Source organism: Patiria miniata, unplaced genomic scaffold, assembly GCF_015706575.1.
Source record: "Patiria miniata isolate m_02_andy unplaced genomic scaffold, ASM1570657v1 HiC_scaffold_13, whole genome shotgun sequence".
NCBI lineage: Eukaryota > Metazoa > Echinodermata > Asteroidea > Valvatida > Asterinidae > Patiria > Patiria miniata.
The window spans coordinates 8,174,653-8,201,420 of record NW_024037051.1 but is presented as its reverse complement, the minus strand read 5'-3'; the positions used below and the strand labels follow the sequence as shown (position 1 = coordinate 8,201,420).

General features: G+C 40.2%; 1 protein-coding gene across 1 annotated transcript in view; it reads right to left on the bottom strand.

Moving 5' to 3' along the window:
• Positions 1-2,261: 2,261 nt before the first annotated feature.
• The window catches only part of LOC119721550, a 37,282-nt gene continuing 12,775 nt past the window's right edge, over positions 2,262-26,768 (bottom strand). Inside the window, exons 9-34 of the mRNA XM_038191630.1 lie at positions 26,003-26,338; positions 24,640-24,756; positions 24,171-24,284; positions 23,637-23,969; positions 23,011-23,118; positions 21,953-22,375; positions 21,142-21,252; positions 19,842-19,949; positions 17,927-18,292; positions 17,258-17,368; positions 16,091-16,204; positions 15,245-15,470; positions 14,577-14,698; positions 13,621-13,707; positions 12,801-13,139; positions 12,181-12,201; positions 11,840-11,899; positions 11,125-11,256; positions 8,492-8,608; positions 7,122-7,242; positions 6,201-6,272; positions 5,906-5,974; positions 5,240-5,311; positions 4,826-4,897; positions 3,988-4,071; positions 2,262-3,685 (exon numbers count right to left, since the gene is read on the bottom strand). Of these exons, the coding sequence (XP_038047558.1) occupies positions 2,512-3,685; positions 3,988-4,071; positions 4,826-4,897; positions 5,240-5,311; positions 5,906-5,974; positions 6,201-6,272; positions 7,122-7,242; positions 8,492-8,608; positions 11,125-11,256; positions 11,840-11,899; positions 12,181-12,201; positions 12,801-13,139; positions 13,621-13,707; positions 14,577-14,698; positions 15,245-15,470; positions 16,091-16,204; positions 17,258-17,368; positions 17,927-18,292; positions 19,842-19,949; positions 21,142-21,252; positions 21,953-22,375; positions 23,011-23,118; positions 23,637-23,969; positions 24,171-24,284; positions 24,640-24,756; positions 26,003-26,338 (5,009 nt within the window). The 3' untranslated portion in view covers positions 2,262-2,511. The remainder of the gene's footprint in view (positions 3,686-3,987; positions 4,072-4,825; positions 4,898-5,239; positions 5,312-5,905; positions 5,975-6,200; positions 6,273-7,121; positions 7,243-8,491; positions 8,609-11,124; positions 11,257-11,839; positions 11,900-12,180; positions 12,202-12,800; positions 13,140-13,620; positions 13,708-14,576; positions 14,699-15,244; positions 15,471-16,090; positions 16,205-17,257; positions 17,369-17,926; positions 18,293-19,841; positions 19,950-21,141; positions 21,253-21,952; positions 22,376-23,010; positions 23,119-23,636; positions 23,970-24,170; positions 24,285-24,639; positions 24,757-26,002; positions 26,339-26,768) is intronic.

Sequence of the window (26,768 nt, the reverse complement as noted above, 5' to 3'; positions counted from 1 at the left end):
CGTCATTACTCTCTGGTAGCTACCAGAGACCCGTTCGCGAGGGGCAGTGGGGGTTGACACCGCAGCACACACGATGAACACGTGATGGCTAATCGAACGCTTTCGTGAAAGTTTTTATTACACGTGTAAGCTAATCGAACGGACCTGTAAACCACGTCGGTCGGCGTAATTTTTATTCCAAAGACGAATGGGGCCAAGTCATTAATAATAGTTTCGATCGGGCCAGTACGTTTATGCATGAGAACAGAACAATAATATCAAGATCATTGTTGATATTATTCTAACATGTCAAGAAAATGGAAGTCGGAGAGGACGACAGAGGGTTCGAGCCCTTTACTTCAAGTTTGGCACTCAGTAGTCTACCGACTGGGCCATGGTCTTTCGCTTGTTCAGGTGTGACGTCTACATATCTAAAAACCTGTCGGTCGGCGATGATCGTGACGTCAAAAGAGAGGACGGCCCCTATGGGAGTTCGTAGATCACATTTTGTCGTTTATTATAGATTGATGGTGCTTAGTTTTACCGTTTGTATTACACAAAAGAAAAAGGACTTTCTGTGTTCGGAAAAATAATGATAATAACACATTCTTCATACGTAATTTGCGTTTATGAACTGTCAATAATAAAAAGTACATGTAAGATTGAAAGATAAAGATCTGCTAAAAACATGAACAAATATTTAGCCATTTAAGATATACATGTTTATATAATAACACTCAATTTGTTTTAGTGTTTTTATACAATTCAGTAAACAGATATTTTCATGGTCTCATGCTCCACTGGTCTGCCCCACCTAGTTCCTCCAATCAGAGTATTTGAGAGAGAAACTCGGCACTCTGCCTGTTCTCATCCATACTGTAGCAGTGCACAGATGTATTAAAAAGAACAAAAGGATATTTCAATAGCTTTTTCTCACGTGCTGCATCTCTTTGGGATTCCTTGCCTGGTGCTTGTTTCCCTCCAACCTATGATCTGTCCTGTTCTAAGAGGAATGTTAATTCCTACCTTATGTTCAGTTCCTGAGTACCTACTCTTCTTTTAATTTCTTTTATAACCCTGTACATTATACGTAAAGGCATAGTAACACTCTAATTCATTTTATTCAGTATTATACATTTCACAAAGCAGATATTTTCAAGGTCACTACTCCACTGTTCTGTCCAAACTCGGCACTCTGCCTGTTCTTATCCATACTGTAGCAGTACACAGATGCACTAAAAAGAACAAAAGGATATTCCAATAGCTTTTTACCACGTGCTGCATCTCAATGGAATTCCTTGATTAAAGCATGTTTTTCTCCACCTACCATCCGTCCTGTTTCAAGAGGAATATTAATTCCCACCTTCAGTTAACTGAGCTGAGTAACTACATGTACTCTTCTTTTAATTTATATTGTAGCTTGTACCTGGAGTGGCTCTTAGTCTTATTCAGGGCAAATATGCATACAAAATGATACCTCGCAATCTAAATCTTTGCACTGTTTTTTTAGCGGAGGCCACCGAAACAGAGTAATAGTCTTTTCAAGAATAATATATTGGATCTTGTCATTGGAATAAGCTCTGCAACTACTGAGTTAAGATGCTTTAAATGCTTTAAAGAATTACTTACAGTTGGCATACATGCAATTGCATAAACACTAACAAATATAAACACCAATTTTTAATACATTACTATTATAGTAGGTCACAAAATGATGATCGAAAAGTGTGCGAAATACAAATAAGGTAATATTCTAATCTTCAGAAAGCTGTATAAATATTTAAATTCACAAAATGACAGAAACAAACCCATTAAAACACATCATCTCCGGCAAGAATGATTGTCACCATTCAGATTTTTTCCAGAGTTCTGACTCTCGAGTAGAGGTTCTTAAAATTTCAGTAGAAAACTGCGTGTGTTTTTCACGGGGTTTGCTTTGAAACAGTCTCTCGAATCTAGTTGTTGGGTTCAATCCCAGTTTTAACATTTTACTAATGATTCAACTTTAAAAGATACTGGTTATATACATAAATTCCACAAAACAGATTAACAGGTTCCCCAAATTGAAAACATGCCATCATACAAATATAGGCAGAGATAACTCTCAAATTTACATGTACAATACACTGTACTTCAAAACGTTTCCTCATCGTGCTTGAATTTCCTTGCATCTTGCAGTTTGAGCCTTGTTTTTTAAATGACTTGATTTCTCTTTTCTTGATTGCATCATTTAAATTAAGATATTTTACTGGTTTCTAGTAAAATATCAATACAAACAATCAATGTCAGAAATATATGTAGACTGTACATGTACATCCTAAACATTGCCACTAACTGTATGTATGTTTAATTAAATTGCTATGTTGTGTGATTTTAGTACGATTTTTTTTGACAAAAAACTTATTCCAAACATCATGATTTTCAGTCTAAGTATGTACTCTTTACGATTACAACGATACTACATGAGACTTTGAACATTAAAATGTCATTTACGTCAAAATTCTGAACATGTCACATTGCGTCTGCATATTTTTATTTGAGTTCAGACATTGAGACATCCAATGTTTCGACCGAGCGTGTGTTCCGATTCTTTTTGTCAGGTTTGTCTATAGAGTTACTATTGCTAGTGGCTCGAGGCGTGCAAGCCGAGTAAATCGTGTACAGGTACGGATTAAGTGAGGAGTTGATTGGTAGGATAAATACAACAATCCACCCATACATATCTGCTCCTATGTCAATCGTGTTAGTCTGAGAGAGAATTCCCATGATGATCACCGGCATCCAGCAAGCGAAATCCGTACCAACGATCACCGCCATCTTGACGGCCATTTTGATTTCGCGGTTTCGGTGAGCGCTCTTTCTTACCAGCTTACTCGACCTTTTAACACTGACAAATATGGCCACGTAGCAACAAAAGACGACCAAGAAGCAAACCAGATTGACACCAAGAAACAGAACCACAGACAGGATCCAGGCGGGTTTCTTGTCAGTACCAACATTAAGAGTAAGTTGTTGGCTTCCTAGGGGATTGTTGGTGTTCAATTCAGCTTGGATGGTGTCAGCCCCGGCCGCTTTGGTGGTGAAAGGCAGTCCTATGCAGACATCAGAGAGTCCATACAGATCAGAATCTGGTCCAACAGAGACTGTAGGAACAACGCTTAAGCAAACAGCCACAAACCATAGTAAACCTACCACAATTTTAGTCGATCTATCCTGGAGGTGGATACCACGACTGAATGGAAACGCAATGCACAGGAAGCAATCGATGCTGATGAGTGTCACGAAAAACACTGATGCTTCACTGGACAAGACCGATATCACTCCGGCTATCTTACAAACCACAGTGGACCGCCACACGCTAGCAGTACGGAAGTATGCCTCGCCATAAGAAAGATCAGCACCTGCTATCATTAGCATGTACACACCCATCATGAAATCCGAAATAGCCAGATTCAACACCATAAATGAATGCGTCTTCTTACCTCCTCTACCACCTGCGCCTTTTATCCTCCAAATGATAACCACTACATTACCCAAGAGGGCGCTCAACCCCAATACCCACAAAGCCACGCGCAACACGTGGTTCTGCAAAAGACTTCCACACAGGTTTAGTGGTGGTTGCAACTCGGTAGTACGGCAGTCTGTTTCGACCGAGAAATGTTCTAACTCTACAAAATCACAGCATAAACGGTAGTCGTCAACATACCTATGAAGCGAACAGAGTTGAAACAAAAAGGCTATTAATTAAATCTGGTCACGAAACACCTGTCGACAGGGAACTACGTAGGCCTACTATTAAGTCTAAGAAATTAAGTATAACATGTTTACCGTCATCAAAATAAAATAAAAGCGAGTGTTTGGATGTCATGAAGGAAAGGGAAGGTAAAACCGGAAAAAGGATTGTTAAAAACACACCAGATGCCTAGAATTACAGTGAGGGTAACATCTATCATTTGTAAGTGGATTTAAAGAGTTGATGAAAGCAGTTAATTATATTCATTTACTCACACAGTTTGCAGCGACTTTAACTCTTGAAACGCTCCCTTTTCCACCTCGATAAACATGTCGCCTCGTAGTTTGGCTATGATCACACTATAAAAGTTGTTGAGAAACCCAAAAGACATCATTTATTTAATATGTTTGTGAATTTTGCTTGCGTATTTTCTTGCTTCGGAGACAAAGAAAATTACAAGTGATGTTGTTTTTATGCAGCTATAGTATTTAATGAATTTAAAGAATCCTAATCTACAGGCCCTATATATTTTAAGCAAGGTGGATTTTGAAAGGACTTGTTAGTACGTAATAACCTTTATCGACGTTTTTGATTTTCTAATTGAAATGAAGACCCATGAATTGCACACCATATATTTGTTCCAGTCGCGAATTTCACACATAAACCCCGTGTCCAAGTGTTGATGCAACATAGTTTTCTTTTTCGAATCGGAAGCCTGCTTAATACACTCCACAAATTGTACACAACTATATATACGAGTCGGCTACACTAAATCAAAAGCGAGGTAAATTCTTCATTTTAGGAACATGTGAGTAAAAATGAAAGCAATGAAATACAACTTCATTACAAAGTATAACACATGTCTGCTCTGATGAATAATTTAAAATTTGTGCTTAAACATATATATCCCAATTTTAAGCCACATTAATGAAAAAGGAAAGTGAAGCTTGGAACGCACTCCAATCATAAAATAGCTTACAATGTATAAAACTGATTCAGGGAACACGAACAAAATAGCGTCCTTGTGAATAAGGTCTCCCATTCTAATTCAGAAAAGCACACCATAAAGGCGCAGGTAAAACTATAAGCGTAAGAAGGAAGCAATTCTCTTACAGTGTTTTAAGACTTGATAGTCCCAGAAAAGCAACCGCAGAAATAGACCTGATGGGAACATTTACCATCATCCTGTATGGAAAGGAAGGAAAAGAAAAGTAGTCAAAATTTAATACACTTTAATATATGACGCCCCGAAAGTTGGAGGGATTTATTGGATAGTAGTAACACATGCAATGAGAGCTAGCCGATCGAATGCACAAAAATACGCTAAACTAGACAAATATTATCGGCATGTACCATTTATTACGTTTGGTCTTGCAGATGGCAAATTTAGCCTTGGGATAAAAACATGAATATGTCACATCGGATAGAAAAAAGGTCATCAGTATGCAATAGAAGAGTGGCGTGGCGTCCCCCATCAAATAATATAGTCACGTCACTCCCTTCGAATGAAATGAAAGTGTCACTTACAATGTTTCGAGTTGCTCCAATTCGTAAAAGATGGGCGAATCAATCCTTGTTATATTGTTGTTAGAAATATCCCTGTGAAAAAAAGGATATTCAACTGAATATCTTTTTGCCTTTGCTGAAATAAACGCATATAGAACTAAACAATCCCTCCGAGTACAGATGCTTTGAAATTCGAAAGGATGAGTATTGAATTGAGAACAATATTACTAAGCAAATATTTATATACTATAAAAGTATGTATCGATATTATCAGAAGTGCCTGTACATTAATTAAGTCTCCGGTTGTTTACATCGGACACGACGGAGTACGCATACGTTTTTCCTGTCGTTTTAATTCAATGTATTGTAATGTACACGTTTTGTGGTCATTTACATATTACACACAGCACCAATGCACAATGTGGTTTCTTACACGTCCGAAAAAGGCGTACACTTTACGAACAACCCGATATTTTGAGGTCGCAAAAGTGGACCCCGAAATTCGTTCTGGCACGAAATAACACAAAAACGCCAAGTTTTTAAAAGGTTAGCCATCCCTTTTCAAAGAATAGCCATAATTGGATTTCATTAAAGGTGCAGTATATATAATTCACATTTGTAGCATTCTAATTCTTCCCAATTTCGGTAAATTCGTCTGATGTGGCGATATCGGCATTTACTACTTACAGGTATGTAATATTCAGCCCAGCAAATGCACCTTGGTCTATCTGTTGTATGTTGTTATCTGTCAGGTACCTGAAATGATAAATATTCATCTGTGAGACAGAAAGAAAGAATGCCGGAAATAATGATTTTTTTTTAAACTGGATGTGAGTTGATATTCACAAAACTCATCATGTTAATGGGTTTAAGTTTGGGACCAGAAATGTAAGCCCTCTCTCATGCTGATTCTTGACTTGTCTCAATGTTTTGTCGTTCGGCATAAACGTTCGTTTTGACGATAATTGAAAACTCTACTCACAGCGCCTGGAGATAGTGCAGCCCTTTGAAAGCACCCAACTCAAGGGTACGGATGTCACCATGAGAAAGTTCCCTGTGGACCGTTGAAAGGGAAAAAAACAAGCGAAGAATTGCTTAGACAGTGTCAATAATCGGCAAAAAAGCCAGTCCGGTATTTCAACTGCACATGCGCACAATGATATGGGTCACAGGTCATTCGGGATATGAACGCGTGCGGAGACGGTCGTGCGCTAATTGTCTTACTACTGGAGATCAATGGCTTATTAGCGGCCTACAACCAGAAAGGGCGTCCGCGTAACATCGCGTATCATCACGTCAGCGATTTTATCCCGAATGACCTTTGACCTAGACTACTTCATCGATATACCTAACTGGCTTATTGGGCAGCTTTGCTATTCTTACATAAAGCAGAACACTGCATAATGTGCATCTTTGTTAAAACAATGTCATTTACATGTTAGTGTAAAGTGTACGGGCACATAGGATCCTTTCCTTTTCATACATATTGTTTGTCTCCAATAATAACACGACTCGAAATTCATTGTACGAAGTTCAAAACCTAGCCTGCAGAAGTGTCAGCTCAGTGGATACGCTTTCTGAGAAAACAGTGAAAAACCATACCCAACCCGTTGATCACGAAACATGATTTCACCAATAGATTTTACATTTCCAAAAAATCAATTACTTGACTATCTTATGGTTGAAAATCACCTACATTTATTGAATTCTTCTAAATGACAGTAAGCCAAACGGAATAATTGTACAGGTGTTAAGTCGAGTCCCTGGCGATCTTTAATCCAAGTAAGCTTTTGATAATAAATCGGGAGGTTAGTTTTGCATATGCATTCCATATGCATTTGAATATTTATTTTAAAACAAAAAACAATGTTAAACCAAACACATAACATAGTGTACAACTCACAGAGCCCCTGTCCTTTTTGCAGTGTTGGCGAGGGTGTTTTGACTCCAACCTTGTTGACACCGAACATGGAAATCGTCGACGTCATAGCTGCACTTACAGCCGTTAGGGCAGCGCTTGTTAACTACAAATGAATCCAAACGTTGAAAGACTTTTAGGCCAAAAACAAAAAGTCTCCGGTTTCTGGTATAATGCTTGTCCCTAAAGTGGTGCGGCGACGCGGCTTTGTTTTTTTTTTTTACTTTTTTTTCTTTCCAATGTCGGCTGATGACTGCCAATGCTACCAGACTAAATTTAGTGCAAAATATATGGGAGTCTACAGAGGCCACATAAAGCTTTTACTCGATCGTAACCCCATCTAAAAGCACGCTAAAATTGTGCAGCAGCAGGATTCCAGTCAAATTAGTGAGTTTGGCGGTTTTCAGTGAGTTTTGCCGACGCGCATGGTAACGGCGACGCGCGCGCATACCAGAAGCCGGAGACTTTTTATTTTTGGCCTTAACATTGGTCTTCAGCATTATATTGAGATTTGATCTGCTACCGTGCCACCACTTGGAATGCAGAAGCACAAGTTGAGTATTTTCACGCACGACTGTGTGAATACACGGATTGAAATGCACATGGTATTGCTCTATTTTTTTATCAACGAGTATATCTTTTAAATTTTCAAAGAACACACGAGAATATGCGGGAATTAATGAATTAAGCGCGCCAATAATCTCTTGATTTTAATCACTACTAAACAGAGCTACTTTGGCGGCACTCATGCACTTGTAAACTATAGGGCCTATATATTTTTAAAAGTCCCAGATAAAATTCGACCCAAATCTGGATCAGATTTAACATGACAGAGGCCAAAATGTACGTGTTCTACATAACCCCCGAGGACCGACACACAAAGGGGGAACAACAGATCCTTCCAGTCCTCGGGACTTGTTCTTTTGTTGGAAACAGTCCTCGGTATATAGTAAGTTTGTATGCTTAGTCTATGTGAGAGTGTTATATTACAGTGACAAAGGGAAACACAAAGTATTGTCCTCGAGAGTATAGTAAAACAAAAGTGTCTAAAAATGTGTGTGCGTGTCAAAATGACACTTTTACGTGACAAATGGCCCGAGAAAAAGTGTGTCAGACAAATTCATTTTGACCAGAAAGCGTGCCGGGTCAAATCTTACCCGGATTTTGGCCGGATTGAATTTGATACGTACTGCTGGGATTTTTACGTGTTAATGAGTGTATATTAAAAATATTATGTTCGCCGGACAAAAAAGTTGAGGATGATTAAGGGCCATATTTTTCTTATCATCCATCGATTTCTGCTGTTTGAAACTTTGGACTGTGTTTGAAATTGATATCAAGGCAACGAGACTTACCGCAATCAATCTCGTCGTCACCAGAGCCACAGTCGGCCGTGCCGTCGCATACTTCCTGCCAGTAGATACACTTACTGGATACATTGCACGCGTAAAACTCGGGGCAGTGTATATTTTCTGTCAAAACAAAGCATCATAAGAAATAGTACGTCTCAAAGACCTTCATCATTTCTGTACGAAGTTCAGTCTGGACACAATACAGACTTTCGGACGATGGCATTAAAGGCAAGTGATTCTTAGGCCAAGTCGGACCTTTTTCTCCATCATTATCCTACCAAAGTTAAACCATTTTGATGTCAAGTTTTTCTCAACTCTCGAAGTCATGACGAAAAAAATATGAAAAGGACGTTTGCAGTGAGGCAACGTGCCAATAAGTCTGATTTTGAGTTATGCCCAAATGTCGTGGAAACAGTTTATTTAATAAAAATTGATCAGGCAATATTCATGTTGCGAATCAATACCAGAGAATTTGAGTTTATTTGATTGAATTGATTGATTGCATTATACATTTAGTTCAATGCTGTCCTTGGACAAGGAATTGTACAGTGTTTACAATAAGTTTAAATACAATAATTATAGGTCAGTAAAGTTTTATATCAAATAAGTACACAAAGGACAACATTTAGGTTTTGGTGAAGCAAAGATGCTTTTGTACCCTAACCTAGGGACAGACAATGGGACAGACAGGACAAAGGACTACAACAGCATATGAGTGTGCATGCAGGTACTAAGACATAACAATACGAAATAAATTAAACATTAAAGCTATAAATAGTAACAAGAAGTTTTTGGACAAAAATATAGTCTGTGATGGTGATTTTTCCTTAGATTCACCAAGACTGTTCCAGTAATTTACACCACGTTGAAAAATATAACCGTTTTTAAACAAGGACGTTCGACTGCAGATGTTCTTGGGTGGCTCTGACACAGTGTTTAAAACAGGTTGGATGGAGTCTGGATGCTGGTAATTACCCGAGCCGAACTTTTCGATCCAAAAGTCAAAACAAGTCAACAATTATAAAAATACAACGATTTTGTTCAACAATTTGACTTTGTGTTTTTCGAAACACCCCTTAGTTATATTATTGTGTGTCCATCTCGCCAAAAGTGGTAAGCAATTCCCTATATTATGGCTGCGCGATGTACTGCGCGATGTGCTGTAGAATCCAGCTGTGCCGGTGAATTTTGAATTTTAGACTATGAAAAACCGACTTACTCCCCGTATTGTGCATGCCTACTGGAGGATCGTGAACGTTCAACAGATAAAACGGTAAAATGCACCGGATTTCATAGGAGACCAAATTTCATGTGACACTGGAAAAGTGTTTAAGACCAGCCAGCCGGTCATTTTTATCAACCGTTTAAAACCGGCCACGTGACGGGCTCTCGACTTATAGAAATGGGTTAACTGTGTTAGGTATTTATGAATGACTAATTAAAGCTGGACTCGTTCTTCACGCGAATTTGACAGCGAAGCGAATTCTTAGGGTAACGCCGTACGTCACAATGAAACGATTATTGACGTCATGAAATTTGCTTCGCTTCGTGTGAAGTATCCGGTTCGTAAGTGATATGCACTCCATCCACAAGTTGCACGCCCAACAATGTGCTTTAGTCTTCAACAAAGCAAATTCTTAGGGTAACGGCGTATACGTCACAATGAAACGATCATTGTCGTCATGAAATTCGCTTCGCTTCCAGTATCCGGTTCGTAAGTGATATGCACTCCATCCACAAGTTAGACGCCCAACAATGTGCCTTAGTCTTCAACAATATGAAGTTGGCACAGAACTTGGAAGAGGCTTGGAGAAGACTTCGTAATGTATACACGCGCACGCACCACTGATTACAAGCACCCATTGGATAAACACGAAGTTGCGTTAACTTCATGTTCCATGCACTGGTGCAATGCTACACCGTTTGCAGTAAGCATAATTAAGTTGAGATGACGTCACACTTACGCATCGGTTGAACAGGCCTTAAATGACATGAAATGAAAGAAGTAAGTGACTATTATGATACGGCCTTTTGCTGCAAATGGCAGCGTCAGGCCGTGTATATTACCAGGGGAGCAGAAATGTTTCGGGTTTTTTTCTGGAAATATTTTTTTTCTGGAAACAATTTTATTATGGAAATAAGAGTACCCTACCGAATTATCAAACAGCTTACTTTGACTGAAACTCGTACTGGTACTAAACACCCTCGTGAAAATATTCCGTTTGGCTGGCCGTCATTATGAAGAAATTAAGAAAATGTACGCCTAGGTGACTGTAGTCAATTGACTGATTTTTTGAATAAATAAAGCTTTTGACAAAATCGTGTTTCGTGATCAAAAAGTTGTTTTTCGCAGCTTGCTCAAAAAGTGTAATGTCCATTGGGCTGAAATTTCAACAGGTAAGTTTCTGATCATATTTGTTTGGATGATGAGTGGTGTTATTATTGGAAACGAGCAAAATGCATGAACAGTAAATGATCCTATATGCCTGACAGGTTTGCACACACATTGACGTGAAAAGAAAATCGGAAACTCGTGAGAATTGGGAAACATAACCAAAACCTGTACACTGCTGTGCTGGTGATCAATCACTGCCACAAGAACACCCTTTTCCAGATTAGAAAAATAACAGTTTTACCACAATTCTGTTCATCAAGTCCGCTGTTACAGTCTGTAAACCCATCGCATCTGGCTTCAGGAATCACGCACGACCCGTCTTTACAGTCGAAAAGACTATTGTTGTGCATATCACACGACACCGGGATTTCCTCTGTTCAGAATGAAAGAGAAGAGAATTAAAGAGGCATATTAAATGTCGTTTGCATTTAAAGCTTTGCACCCTTTCCTCCATTTTCAGTGCTACTGAATACATTTTGGTTTAATAATTAGGAAAAATACCTCAAAATTCGACTTTTTTTCGTTCCTCACCACGAAAATGTGTGTGTGGGTGAGTATGTAAGAAAACCGGCAATCGTGGACTAGACTGGGGACAAAATGGTCGGGGCAAACAAGCAAACAAGGAATGAGGAATAGAGTGTCCACGATTTCCGGTGTTTATACAAAGATGTGTACAAGCATTACATTCACTGCCCACATCCCCACAGTGTTTCCCACTCTCTGGAAAACAGGTTTAGAGGCATTTTGGGGTTAGATTTATCCGTGGCAAAATGAAAGAGAAACACTAAGGGGAAAAATAGGAAGAAAAATTGGGTAAAAAGGTGAGTAAAAATGTTTTGTTTTACAGGTTTTTCTTAACTACACGAAACAAAGGAATGTCCACACTTCGCATGTCACGTAAACATGTGTGTTTAAACATGCGTCTTGGTTGAATTACATGGTGCACAAAAACGTACCTATGAGCATGGTTTCACAGTCTTCACCTGACGATTCATCTACATCGCACCAAGTAAAATCTGTACGTTGTAAAGAGATAAGACATCTCGTTCTGTGAATAAATTTGGCCCTTTAGTTCAGTTGCATTAGTTTACTATAGTGACATACAAAATCCTTATTAGGAATCACACTGACTGATTGAATTGCATTAATTGAAAAATCAATTCGGTTGGGGTACTACTGCTTTGACACCGACGCCCAAAGAAAAAAAAATCTGATAACAAAGATTGGTAGTCATATAACCTACAATGCTGTTTGATTACATTTCCACCATCACAGTTCAATTGACGGATTGAAAAACGAGGGCTAAAAATTGGTACGGCTGTTGGTGCTTCCAATATATTAATATTAGGGGAACGACATTTTAAGTTGTGCAAATGCCCTATGGTAAAGGACTATGTGCATGCCCGATCGCTCTGGAGCGTCTTTTTTTTTTTTTTACATATTCATTGCTTAATTCTCAATTCGTCTTAATTTTTAGTTAATTATCACTATTTAATTATCAACGCTACGTTTTGAGGGTTTTTTTCACATTTATAGTTCTTGTATTAATCTCATGGATGTTCAATTTGTGCTCTACGCGTATAACTCCATTAGCTGTTCCTTCTACTTACCTGCGCCCACACAGCGAGCATGTTTACAGTGTGTATTGTGTCTGCCTCAAGAGCACAACCTTGCATATATGCAGCCCACAGGATGTTGTCCCATACATTCTTAGATTCATTGGTCATTTGACATTGAAAGTTTCTAAGTACAGCAGAAGTACAAGATCATTGTTCTAAGGTGTTATTACTCATTAAATTCTCGAGGGGAAAATTTCGACATCTAATTTTTCAAACAAGAAAGGAGGAGACACGAAGCCTCACCACGCTCGAGAATAAAAGCTAGCCTGTTAATACTTACTCTCGAAAGGAAAGCTGCTTTCAATCGACACTCGAAATCCCCTCCTTTCCCTAGCAGTATCTGATGTAAATTTAATAAACATTGACGACGAATTGAAGACCATACTGCGAACTTTTGTTGTGCCGTCCATCTTGAAATCTGAAGTCAAGTCTCCGTAAAATGTGGGACCTTGAAATTGCACGACATCGTATAGAGCTTCGGTATAAAAATCTTCGATTTGGACAAAAATCACGAGAAACCACGAAGTAGTGATGGTCCACGTGCAGTCAAGTGCAGCAGGGTAATTGGCCGGGTAGTTTGGCGATGAGAAATTCACTGGTAGAAAATCCACAAGCACGGTATCCTCGCCGCAATTATCTAAAGGTAGAAAGGCAAAGTTGGTCTTTTGTCTCCAAATATAATCTTGAGAATATGACGAGGCAAAAATTCCAATTCAGATCAAATGAATACTCTGTATGTTCATGGGCGTCGCCAGGATTGTTTCTAGAGGGGCGCAAAGCACACCCCCTCCCGAAATCTCTGTACTTTCCAGCATATTCTCGATTTATCATTTTTTAGGGTGGGCAAGGACATTTGCCCCCCCCCCCCCCCACCCCCACCTCAATAAATTAACAGCAATATGACTTCGCTCCTCCTTTTCTTTCTTTTTCCCCCTTTTTCTCCTTCCCCCTTTTTCTTTTCGCCACACCCCCCCCCCCAGCTCGCAACGCCCATGAGTATACTCTACCTGGCCCCTTTTCAATAACCCAGAAAAGTACCAATGTAATCGGATAAAATAATCATGTAATCGGATAAAATGACGCACATTATCAAACGAGACACCGACAAAGTCACTTACTTTGTGGGCATTGCAAAACTTCGGTGTTTGGTGGCACACATATGAACTCCGTATACTGGCACATTACCTCTCCAACCTCGCATGAGACTTAAAATAAAGATACATGAAAACAAATCGCTATCTGTATGCAGCAATGGGTAATCAGGTATCATGTCAAGAACGGTCGGGTATCAAATCAACAATCAGGTATCAAATCAACAATTTGGTATCAAATCAACAATCAGGTATTAAATCAACAATCAGGTATCAAATTAACAATCAGGTATCAAATCAACAATCAGGTATCAAATCAACAATCAGGTATGAAATCAACAATCAGGTATCAAATCAACAACCAGGTATCAAATCAACAATCAGGTATCAAATCAACAATCAGGTATCAAATCAACAATCAGGTATCAAATCAACAATCGGGTATCAAATCAACAATCAGGTATCAAATCAACAACCAGTTATCAAATCAACAATCAGGTATCAAATCAACAATCAGGTATCAAATCAACAATCAGGTATCAAATCAACAATCGGGTATCAAAACAATAATCAGGTATCAAATCAACAATAAGGTATCATATCAACAGTCAGGTATCAAATCAACAAGAATATATCAAACCACCAAGAAGGTATATCAAATAATATTATCGTCCTACAGATTAAATTTGCGGAAAGATTCATGTCCATTTTCACAGTTGACACATTCTAAAATCTTTCACGACAAAACATCGCGTTTTGCTCAGCCATCATTAACGCAATAACATGAAACCTTTCGATAGTTACAAACAGAATCACCACGGCGAAGATGTGTTTTTTTGTGGAAAACTGCAAAAGAAATAGGTTAGTTACTTTTTTCCCACTGCACTCAATTTACGAGTCATAATTTCACGAGATACACCCAGTCATAATTTCACAAGTTACAAATAAAACGTTCAAAATGAAGAAAAATTGACATGACTTACTTTCGTCTGTAGGCCTTTGTTCAAGTTGAAGTAAAAATCCTTTCTCTTCGATCGACCAGTCCGAAAAGAAATGCAAGGATAATTCTGTGCCTCTTGACGCTATTCTACTGGGAGAATTCGATCTGTATGTGAAGATATAACGTCACAAGTTAGTCTTTGAATATGATAACGTTTTGTGGCATTGTAAAGAAACAAAAATAATCCAGACTATCAGGGAGTATAGGCTCACGCAGCTCAGGATATTGAGCACTGGTGTAGATAAGAAGTACACAAGCAAGGCATCCCCTCTCTGTCAACATTTTAGGAAGAAAAAAGTGTGCGTTTTATTAATATGAAAGGCCTATTCATAGTCCTCCCCCTCGGGAAATGAGACCTCAAAGTTTCCCATCAATAATACCAATGGCTCATTCGCGAATTATTTTTTTTAACTTATCGTGGTACGTCTCCGAACTTCCATGTTGAAAAAATAGTTCGTTCTTTCGAGTAAAACCATAAGAAAAAAAGTAGAAGTTGAAATGTAGAGAACAATGCGTGATACCAATCTTATTTAGTTGTAAATGTTAAGAAAATCTATTCCCGGGGTCGCTGGAGCGAAATGAAAGAATTGAACATTCAGCTGAAGGCCTAACACATGTCGTAAATATTGATAATGTAGTCTCATAAATTACCCGCTTATTTTGAGGCCGTCCGTTAACGTACGCCCACTGGACCACTTCAGGTAATCGAAACGATTTTCGGTCTCGAATTCAAGAAATATGACCAGAATTCTGTGATCCTCGGGAGCCAGCACAAACCAGTAGCATCTTATATTAGTTGGGTAATTCCATGGCCAACCGGGTGAGGTAAGATTGGCGTAGCCTAGCGTCATGTTGACATGCCTGTCACTGCACGGACCTGTATTGGACACGACAGGCGTAGGTTAAACTATATATATATTCATATATTTTCATAAAGCCGTAAAGTTAACTTGTTTATTCCCAGTGACTACTTGGATAGAGAGAACCTAAGGAAACCAGGGCATGAAATATGTAGCTCTTTGGTGGTGCAAAAAGAAGGAAACCCACTTTTGACAGCAATTTTCACCTATTGGTTGAGCATATTTCAAAAAATCAATTATATGGTATTGAGATATTGATCTTTAAACATAAGTGAACACAAAATTATTGCAAATAGTATTCTGTCACTGAGATATGGTGGTTTAAACATATCATGTGCCAAACCTGTTTTTCCATGGACGGCTTTATTCCGTCCGCTTGACTGAGCTCCGGAGCTTGATTTGAAGACAAAAAAATATTACACTAGACTTACACGTGGACAACAATGATTTTGTGACTTGTATTCAAATTAGCATAACACTATCCGATTTTTTTTCAAGATTTGTTCATTATGTATGGTTGAGGAGCCATTCTTCACTACATTATAAAAACAGTTCAAATGAGTTAAGTAGTTTCAAATTCCTGTCAAAAGTGGGTTTCTTTCTTTTTGCACCACCCTCTATAGAGGGGAAAGCTTACCGCAATGGAACTCATCAGAAAAGTCATTGCAGTTAAGGCTTCCATCACAGATATGCTGTTTTTCGTAGCATTCGCTGCCTGTTCTACACGCAAACTCCTCTTTGGAACAACCTCCTAAAAAAGGAAGCCAAATGTAAATGGCAAATGGCAACCCATTACTTGTTAAAGCGTTCAGCATTTTCAATTCCAAAATCTTTAAGAAACGATTTCATGAAGACTTTTCATGTTAAATCGGGCCAAAAATAGGATTCCTTGGTAAGACGGCTGCATTAAAAATCATAAATAAACTTCGTTTATGTTACTGAATGAAACTTTCCCGTACACCTCCAAACTGATAGATCAGTTCAAAAGATGGAATTTACGTCAGGTAGGTATGGATTTAGATATTTACATCACCCAGACTAGTAGGAGTTCGTTGGTTCGACTTCTGACAAGTGATTTTTTTCCCCCTCACAATCAATGGTACACCGAGTATACATTGTTCATAAACAAATACGTAGATGAAGGGCCAATCCTATATTGGAGGATACATCAGTGGCGAACGCAGAAATTGTCGGGGTGATTATTTTTTAACCAGCCCCGGCAAATTCAAAACAAATCCTGTTCGTAGACATGCAAGATTCTGATTAATCTGACAAATTTAAGTTCGCAATATGCAAACGCCACGGGGAAAAAACGAGCAAGATTGTCCCTCTATTAAATACAACACTGTCCCATGGACTAAGCACATAACCGTACGATCCAGGACTAGTGTCCAAACCCAGGTCACTGGGTGAAACATTCGTCCAATGAGAGCTCATTATACACTCTCATAAGTAGAGGTCAGATTTGCCCCCGAACTGATCACTAATCCTGGTTGACTCCATCTGACCTGATACATTTCAGAGTTTAATATTGACACCTTCCACGTTAAATAAAAATGTTCATGATCATTCTGGGTTAATTTCACCAGAAAATTGGCATTTTTGACCAGAACAATTACGTTTTGACACTGAAAAGTATCAAGTGAAATAGGAACCGGATTCCGAGACAGATCTGACCCAGGACTTTTTACTTTGTACGGTATGGTCGACCCAAAGAAATCAGAGCTCATAGAAATCTGAGGTCATCGGGGACGAACAAAGGTTAAATCCTTTTTTTTTTATTTCCTGACTTGTTCGCACTTACTACATCCAAATTCGTCCTCGTACTCAGGGCAGTCTGGCCAGCCATCGCAGACAGCGGATTGGTCGATACAAGTTCTCCCAGAGGGACACATGTACTCTCCATTTTGGCACACTGCCAAATACACAAGGCGTAATGTTATTTCAACATATGGGTAAGGTCCATTTTGTTTACATTCTTAGCGTTTCCACTTGCGATGTAATTAGTATAACTTGCCGATTTGGCAAGAAGTGGGAGTTGGTTAGTAACATTTGTTTACCAGGGGCGTAAATCCCGGGGGATGGGGGGGGGGATATATCCCGTCCAGTTTTTGACTGGGGGGATATTGAATCATTCCCCCCACGTTTTCGTGATGAGAAAAAAAGGAAATGAGGATTTCGATGGTTTTTCTCAAAATTTTCAACAGCCAATAGGTAGGCCTTTTCAACATTGCACTGAAAAATTGAGAACAAAAGTAAAAGCTTAAAATGCGCTTTTTTTATGTAACCACGAGTAAACACAGCGATGTACATTGTATATCATGAACAGCGCCCCTAGTGTAATGTGGTATCCAGCCCCCCCCCCCCCCCCCCTTTCGAATTTCCACGGCCGGGCAATTTTTGGATTTTGGTCATCCCCCATCCCCCCACTCGTCGGAAAAGATTTACGTCACTGTGTTTTACCTTTACTTACCAATATCCACGAACTGGCTAAGCGTAAGCGTAAGATCCCGGTTATCATAATAACTATGGACAGTGTCCTCTATCCATAGCGCGGGGCCACTCGAAGAAGCTTGTCTACGGAATACCGCAGTGGATCCTTGCAAGGTGGCAAGTTCTGTACATCCACTTCGGTTGCTGTCTCTAACAAAGTCTCCATAATTCCCATCGCAAAAGGTGGTCGATAAATATCGGTGGGTTGTGACGGTGATCAGAATTCGTGTGGACGGTTCAGCGGTGACAGTCCACACACAGTCATTTTCACGATTTACGTCAAACGCTGCCGTGAAAAATCGGCTAACGGAAGCATTCAATGCTATATTTGTTTCCCCGCAGAAACCTGCAATGTTGAAGTAAACGTTTGAAAAGCGTCATTTATCAATAAAAATTGAAGGTGAAGCTACTGATTGCCCTCGTTCAAAGAAAAACTAAGGCGCAATTCAAGAGCCCAAAAAAAAGGATTAAAGAGGACACTTAAGTATATCAGTGGGTTTATTAATGCATTCAGGTCCCCTGAACAAAAGAGGGCAATAGGGTACACAATTCCTGGTGGTCCACGATTGACGACCATGTGCAAAAGATATGGGAGGTCTTCCTAAAAGTACAAACAAAAGAGTGACAACGCAGAAGGTCCACGATTGAAGGTATTTATACACTTGTGTGTGTGGGTGGGTGGTCCGTCGGTCAGTCATGTTCAGAGGGGACTAGACAATTATCATGTTGCGGCCATCTTGATTTTTTCCCATTCAAATCAACGTAACCAAAGTGAGACTGGACGGGAAAATAGTCTGGTTCCTTTTATTGGATACAGGGAGCATGACTGAAATGGTGGCAGCATGATGAAGGTCTACAGGCTTGGCCCTTTATTAGGACCAGCAACATTTAATACGCATTGGTCCTATTAGTGTCTTCATTGTGTGAAGACGCTATTCCTTCTGGTGCCTTTATGGGTGCATTAATTAAACGCATAACCCATACCGGGCTTTCTTACTACTGAAGATATATCAGTATGTCCCACACTTTAGTCCGAAGGTTCTTTAGTCCGATCGAAGATTCGAGAGTCCGAGTGCACAAACTTCTCACAAGTTAGTCCGAAAATGAAATAAGGTTCTCTGAACATTTGAAGCAATAGTCCGAAGGTTCGATAGTTCGAAGGTTCAATAGTCCGAGGGTTCATTTGTCCGAAGGTTCAATAGTCCGAGGGATCATTATTCCGAAGGTTCATTGGTCCAAAGGTTCATTAGTTTGAAGGTTCAAAAGTTCGAAGGTTCAAGAGTCCGAAACGAAAATAAGGCTTACTAGTCCGAGGGCTCATTATTCCGAATTCAAAATAAGGTCCGAAAGTTCGAATGAACAATCGGGTCCGATAGTCCGAATCGACAATTAGCTCAGATAGTCCGATTCGACAATAAAGTCATATTGTCAATTCGGAATATCGAAAAATATTGTCCATTCGGACTATCGAACCTTATCGTCAATTCGGACCATCGGATCTTATTCTCGATTCGGACTATCGAACCCTATCGACTATTCGGACTTAGGACCTTCGGACTATTTAACCTTCTTCTGTTTTCGGATAAAAAAACCCTTCGGACTATCGAACCTTCGGACTATTAAACCTTCGGACTTACGAACCTTCGGACTAATTACCCTTCGGGCTAAAGAACCTGCGGACTATCGCACCTTCGGACTATCGGGCTGTAACCATCCAAAATCAATTACATGTTAGCACACGATAGGAGAAACATAATAAAGCTGGTTGATTCTCTCATCCGTACAGCAGTAGTTGTATGTTCGTCAGAATAGCATCAAGCCCTTGTCAAGATCGATCAATGTGCTTACTTTCATTCAGCAAATACATTTACACAAAACAATTTAGCTAGGCTTACCACAGTTGAATTCATCATTCCGCTTCGGACAGTCAGAGTACCGATTGCACACGTTATCGATCGCTATGCACTCTCCTGTTGAGCAAAGGAATTCTTCCTGGCAACTCGCTATCGAAACAAAAGACATGAAATATTGTCGTTATAAAGTGAAGCCTCAAAAGTCACCCCTGGGCGGAGTGACCTGATGCCCCTTGGGCATCAACAAACCCAATTGTTTGAATACAAATTTTTTTAGGACCATTAACGTTCACCTCCTATCTAATCCTCATTCAACCCTTGCCAAATCAGCTGGTTCAATGAACTTTGCAGCCAGGGCTACACCCATACCGTGTCAACAAACTTTCGACCAGGCCTCCTGCCAAGTCTCATTGAAACATCAACAAAGACCTGTAACTTGACACAGTCATCACCCTTCATAACTGCATACCACAGCCGCCAGTCAATTATCTTTCCAGCGCACTGTCTTGGAACTGTCTGGACAATGTCTGGCACGTAGCTTTTTGTTGTATTGCTATGAAAAGGGTCTTGCGTAGTGCGGGAAAGTACCTGCTGCCCTCTGACGAGTTGTTGTAAAGTTTTTTTGTAAACGCTGCGCAGTTAAGTTATGTTTCGAACTGGTGAAGGAGTCGGTGTCGTTTGGGCAGGGCAGTAAATAGAAGAGGGGTGGTAGCTGTGTTGTTGTACTCTACTCGGTTCTCGTACTCGGTTCTCGTACTCGAGTGCTAATTGATTATTTTTTTAATAAGAGTATTCGTTTACCTGTACTCAAACGTCAAAGCACTCGTACTCGAAATGATTAATGACGGTACTCCTACTAGGGCAGCAAAGTACTCGTACTCGACAAGTCGAAATTGTACTCGATCATCAAAGTACTCGTACTCGAATAGCAGTACTCGAAATAAACTCGATTGGGTCTGTATATCGGTCTGACTGGGCCTGGGCCAATTACGCGCCTAATGAACCATTTGCCGTATGGCCGTATTCGGAAGTTCTCGTACTCGCACTCATGCTCGTACTCGTAAGTTCAAGCAGTCGTACTCGGAGACCTGTACTTGTACTCGGAAGTGCAAGCACCCTCACCCGTATTCGTGCTCGGTAACCTAAGTACTACGTATTCGGGGAAAAAAAGTTCTCGACTACAACACCGGGTGGTAGTTTCATCCAATGTATGTCTGAAACGTTCACTTTGAAGTCTGAAATTATTGTACAATACAATACTGTTGCGTGTTTTCCTTTGCGTCTGATTTGAGGCATGAGGTATATAATTATTAAAGAGTACAGAAGGTAGGCCTTTACTTACTGCAAGAGAGTTCATCTGCGTAAGTTGGACACTCGTGAATCCCGTTGCAGACCGAAGACTGGTTCAGGCACATAGTTTCTGAAGTACATGCGAACTGCCCCTCGTCACAATCTGATTACAAATACAATTTTCAAATTAAGGTAACGTATTTTCTCGATTTAAAAAGCCTGCGGTCAGGCAGAACAACCTGGTCAAAGTAGGCCCTATTTACGGTCTGCCTTTGGTTGCCCTGCAGTCCTGGTTCGACAATGATGAAGGACTGTTTACATTTCGTGACCTTTGCAACTCTTCCAAATTGCTCTCCTTCATTTTTTTTTGTGTGACGAAATGAATGTTTTTCATAGCAGTAATGACTTAATTTTTTTTTGGGGGGGGGGGGGTTTACACAGATAACACAGATAAAAGAAAATCCATCCTCAGAAACGTGGATTCATTTGAAAAAGTCTATATTATAAAAACGAACGAAAAAATTCTCCGTTAAGGCATGCGGATAGGGGACAGATACCTAGTGGGAGACACTATTTCCTCGGAACACAATATCAATATCCAAGGCAAAGCTAGGACAGAATGTCCAAGGGATAGAACATTCTTTCACAGAGGCAGACAAAAAGCAATGTTTTGCCAAAATAATTGATCCGAAAATCGACGAGATGTTGTTGAATATGTATGAGGTAAAGTAGCTTAATTAACTTTGCCATGGTTTACTCCGGGTGATAGTCGATATTAGCCCCCGTATATCAACTATCCACCCTCATACCATATTTCACGACATAAGATTTATTAACGGAATTCCTTGCATGGAACTGCTTACCAATACTTGTGAAGTTACGGAGGGTAAACTGTAGCTGGTAAGGTTCCCAATGGTAACTGTACACAACAGTTGTTATCCATACAGCTGAACCCGAAGAAAACAGTGTCTTGCGAGACAACAAAGTCTCAGAATGGGACCAAATGGGTGCGCCCTCACTAGGGTCGTGGCCGTTACCGATGCGTAGATTAGTACCGACAAACCTGGCAACAGTTATCTCTATGCGAGTTCCCCTTGACGAGGAGACCTTCCACACGCACTCACTGATGTTGGATGTAGTGTTAGCGATAACCAGGGGGATATTTTGGTGGTCGCGTACGGAGACTGTTACAAGCTGCTGTTTATATCCGTCATGCCCGTAGGCAACTTCCACTGTTACCACTTCTTTGTGAGTTGACAGATTCAAATTGGTCGTTCCACAAACACCTGCATTTAGAGAAAAAAACTAAATCAAAGCTGTAAATGTATATCCCTCATCACATCCAGTTTCTCTCTTCATCTCAATCGCAACTATCCTATATTAAAAGAGTATAATGCAGTCGGTGTGTCTGATGTCTTTTTTCTGCATATACATACATGTCCTAAACTGCATATCGTATACATGTATATGCCCCGATGTGCTCTGAAGTAACGGTTGGCACATGAAAAAAATATTTGTTTTGTTTTGCCTGTCGGTGTATTTGTTTCTTTTAGACTTTGAATAGTTAAATATTACAAGATTACTCAGTAAAATATTCCCAAATGTATCGCTACTACGTGAAAAATAAATGTCCATGATGATGATGAAATATTTGGCGATCGGCATCATGGTTTACCATGCCCACTTGGTGTTGCGGGAAGCGCGGCATCCTGTTAGTACCTCAAATGATCTAGTATCTCAAATGAAACGTTCAAACGTCTCCACACGAGGAAATACCTATAATAACGGCTCAAGATATCTTAAAAGTGGTGATTCTTCAGAAGAAAGTTATAATTTACATGTCCGTTTCACAACTAGAGAGAGAGAAAGAGAGATATTCAGTCAAGGAGATGCTCTTCTCGTGCAGGTGAATATATTTTACCGCAATCCACTTCATCCGAGTAGTCTGGTAGATCTGCTCTACCGTTACATCGTGAACTGCCAGGCACGCACTTGGAACCGCTCTGAAGACTCTGGGCGTCACAAGAACCTTTGAAAATGAAAAACAGAGCCGTAGGTTCATTACAGACGGGAAAGTCGGCAAAACACAGAGTAGCTTTTCCACTATGATGTGGCCGTTTATATGCAGTGCTGTTCAAATGTTACTGGAGGAATGGTTTTAATCAGTTTTGTGTGCGTCCCATGCTGCGACGCAATTTCCGGTTTCTTGACTCACTCACTTCTCTGTTTCTGCATGCAAACTGCCAAATGTGACGAAAGACCAAAATATGCATGTTTACAATTTCCGGGGTCTGATTCGTTGACCACACCCATTACTGAGTCGAAATGACCCAGGAATGCGTCACTTTTCCCGGCCCTAATTTTCACGTGAAAGATTGTCTTTTTGACTGTGGAAAAGTCTTACTATCATGACACAAAAAGCCGCCATTTCGATCCAGAATAGTGACAGGTCAAATCTTACTCGGATTAAGGGTCTTACTTGACCCGGAACTTTTATGAGATTCAGTAGCCAATAGTACGCAATACAACTCTTTCATCGGAACTCACCTCTGATCGTTCCGGCATTTAGCGTAGCCTCAAAATCGAATGCATCGCTAAAGATATGTGCCACCATCCACATCTGATTACCATAGAAGAGATAAAGGGTTCCAGCAACTTGCATGTCTGTTTCTTTGGCGAGCATGGAAGATATTTCGTGCCCGTTACCAAAGCTTATGTAGCTTTCAGGTCCTATTTCCATGGTAACAACCTCCATAGTGAGGTAAGTGTTGAGGTCACTGGTAATCTGCCAAACGCACACGTATATGCTATGTTGGATTGAGGGCACAGATAGGACGGCGGAGATGTTGACATTTACTAGACTTGGGCCACATGTAGAATCTGTTCCAAAAGATATGAACAGCACACTTTAAAAAAAAAAGAGGACAAATGTGGTCTCATTGGTTGACATACTTCTGAAGTTTAGGCATGACGATAAACGTGTAATTAAAAAGGTACACAGCCAACAAAACAGCACAATAACAACTCTAGATTTATCTCTTCACATGGGCTATGGTTAATGTGATTTAAAAAAAATCTTACAGCACTCCCATTCATCTTCAAAGTTGCCACAATCATTGGAAATGTCACAGATCTGCTGACTATCCACACATTCGCCCTGATGACCACACAAATACTGGTCTTTGCTGCATGTTACTGTTCATAAATAAAACAAAATGTCAGAAGCTCTGTGAAGTAGAAATTAAAAAAAAGAAACCCTGTCTACTGCTCTTATGGTAGCCCAATCAGAGCACCATTTAACAGCGATTAAGAGGCATGGTATGTTTAGGATTAATGGGGAAAGTCTCTAGCTTTCAGTTTTTAACTATTTCAGTTTGACAGTGTAGCCCGACAAGCGATTTATTAAGATTTGGAGTGGCTACTGAACTTCAGCGCTTAATAGATGGTCCTCTTTGGATCAAAGATCACCTAAAAGCTAAACTCCCGACCTGTAAAATAAGAGAAGACGAAGAGTATAGATCCAAGCTCCCTTTCAAAAACGTTTACTTACAGCATCCCAACTCGTCAGAATAATCATCGCAGTGGCGTAAAGAATCACAGCGTAGGTCGGCAGCTACGCACTGCACTCCAGACGAACAGGCGAATTCGGTTGTGGTGTTGCATTGTACTGTAGATTGACGACATAGTGAGAATGAGGTGAGCGGATTAATTCTTTAATGGGCATATTTATGTCTGAAATTTTATCCATGTACTTTCACAAGCATTTTCAAAGGGTGAAGTGCCCACACGCCTGCACTTCCCCGAAAGTCGTGTTTAGGCCGATGCGTCCGCAGTTAGTGGCCTGAGAAGGAGATCGACGACATACACTGCCCTCAACGTTCAAATGCAAATCATTACTATATTGATCAGCAAATGGAGTCGGTAAAAGTAGGAGGTCGTAGGTTCAAGTCCCTCCTAAGTAAGCTTTGTCGATGTTTTCTCGTAAGCACTAGGAGAACACAGTGAGTATAATATTGTTTATGAAAATACGTCGGTAAAGGGCAAAACACAATGATCCAAAAACACACAACGTAACAGCATAGGCGAATAAGGTGAAGCTTTATTAACGAAAAATTACCTTCTGCTAGTATCGGCTCCGTGCGCCGACGAAAAAGGCGCCCTTTTAACTAGCAACGACGTTCCATGGGCGGGACATTTTGCTGGTTGACGCGCACCGTTCCTTGTGTGTGACCACGTACACCAGGGTATTTGTACTTTGTACACGCAGTGGCCGCGCTTCGCGGCAAATGAATTGCAGTCAGGCAAGATGACGTTGGTCGGTCACCCCCAACTGTACTCTCTTTGCCGGTGAGGGGGTACTTGTGAACGTAGCGGATAGCCATAATTTTGTCTGCTTTATAGTAGTTGACATTAACCGTTCGAGCGATGTGACCCCAATGCAATGCGCACGCATTTTCCTACTCTTGAGAATATCTTGAGCGTATCAAAAGTAACGCGAACGCAGCCATTAAGATTGTATAAACTCCTTGCACGAATACCCCTTCAACGGTAACAAAAGAAAAGTTGGGGAGACCATTGGGCGGTACCCTTGGCCGCATTATTACCGACAACGCCTGACGTACTTTGCACCATACGCGCGCAACGCATGACCCACATACGATGGGACCAAATCCAGACTGTCCTTTTTGCACGTATCGTACATACTGCAATTTGCATGAAACTGAGGTAGGTCAATTTTTTTTGGGTGCATTCTGCATTTCCATATTTTTTATACGACCATAACTATTAAAACCCATAAAACAAAATATCGGGTGTTTAAAAGCAAAATGCGAGTCTTATTTCTGTATAAGTCTACCTTAATACCCCGAACTTAACTAAAAGCATTTAAAAAGTGCAACAGGTGTTATACTCACCTACTTCACTCAACTGTGTGATTTCGAAAGAGAAGTTATTATTTGATACAACGCACGATATCCAAGCCCTTCCTAAATGAACCGTAAAACCCTCGGGAATCGTGCCCGTTGATTTGTTAATGATTGTCGAGCTCTCGTTACTTGGGTCGTGGCCAGAGCCTACACGGATGTTCCCTGAAATGATGAGTGATGTGTCGGTGACGCGGATGTTGATGAGGTGGCCAGGAGAAGCATAGACCAGCCACACACATGTTATTGGCTGAGAATCTGATGAGTGTGGTGAGGTCAGCTGGTAGATACCACCGTCAGATACATCGACAGGTGGACCACATGTAGCTGTGGGGAAAAACAATTTAATACTAAGAGAGCGTGGGAAATTTGTAGTAAGTTGTTGATAGAAGACAGTAGGCCTACGTTTCATGGATTGACATCCATGTCTAATATCTTAGACATGCAGCCAAATTTACAACTCGTATCCAAACTGAAGTGGATCTTTTGGTATAAAGCACTCATGATTGGTGTATAAATAAGGGAATAAATATGTGCTTGGCCGAAATAAAACAATATGATTATCTGACTCCTGTGATAATTGGACCCCTTTTCCCTTTTATTGGTTAAACCCTACACGTGACCGGTCCCTCTCTTAATTATCAATGTATGAGCTTGCGCAATACCACCAATGAGTCCGTTTTTCAAATGTAAATTCACGCTACACCGGTTCATGCTTAACGTGAAATATGCGACTACGAAGCAAGTTTGCCACCAA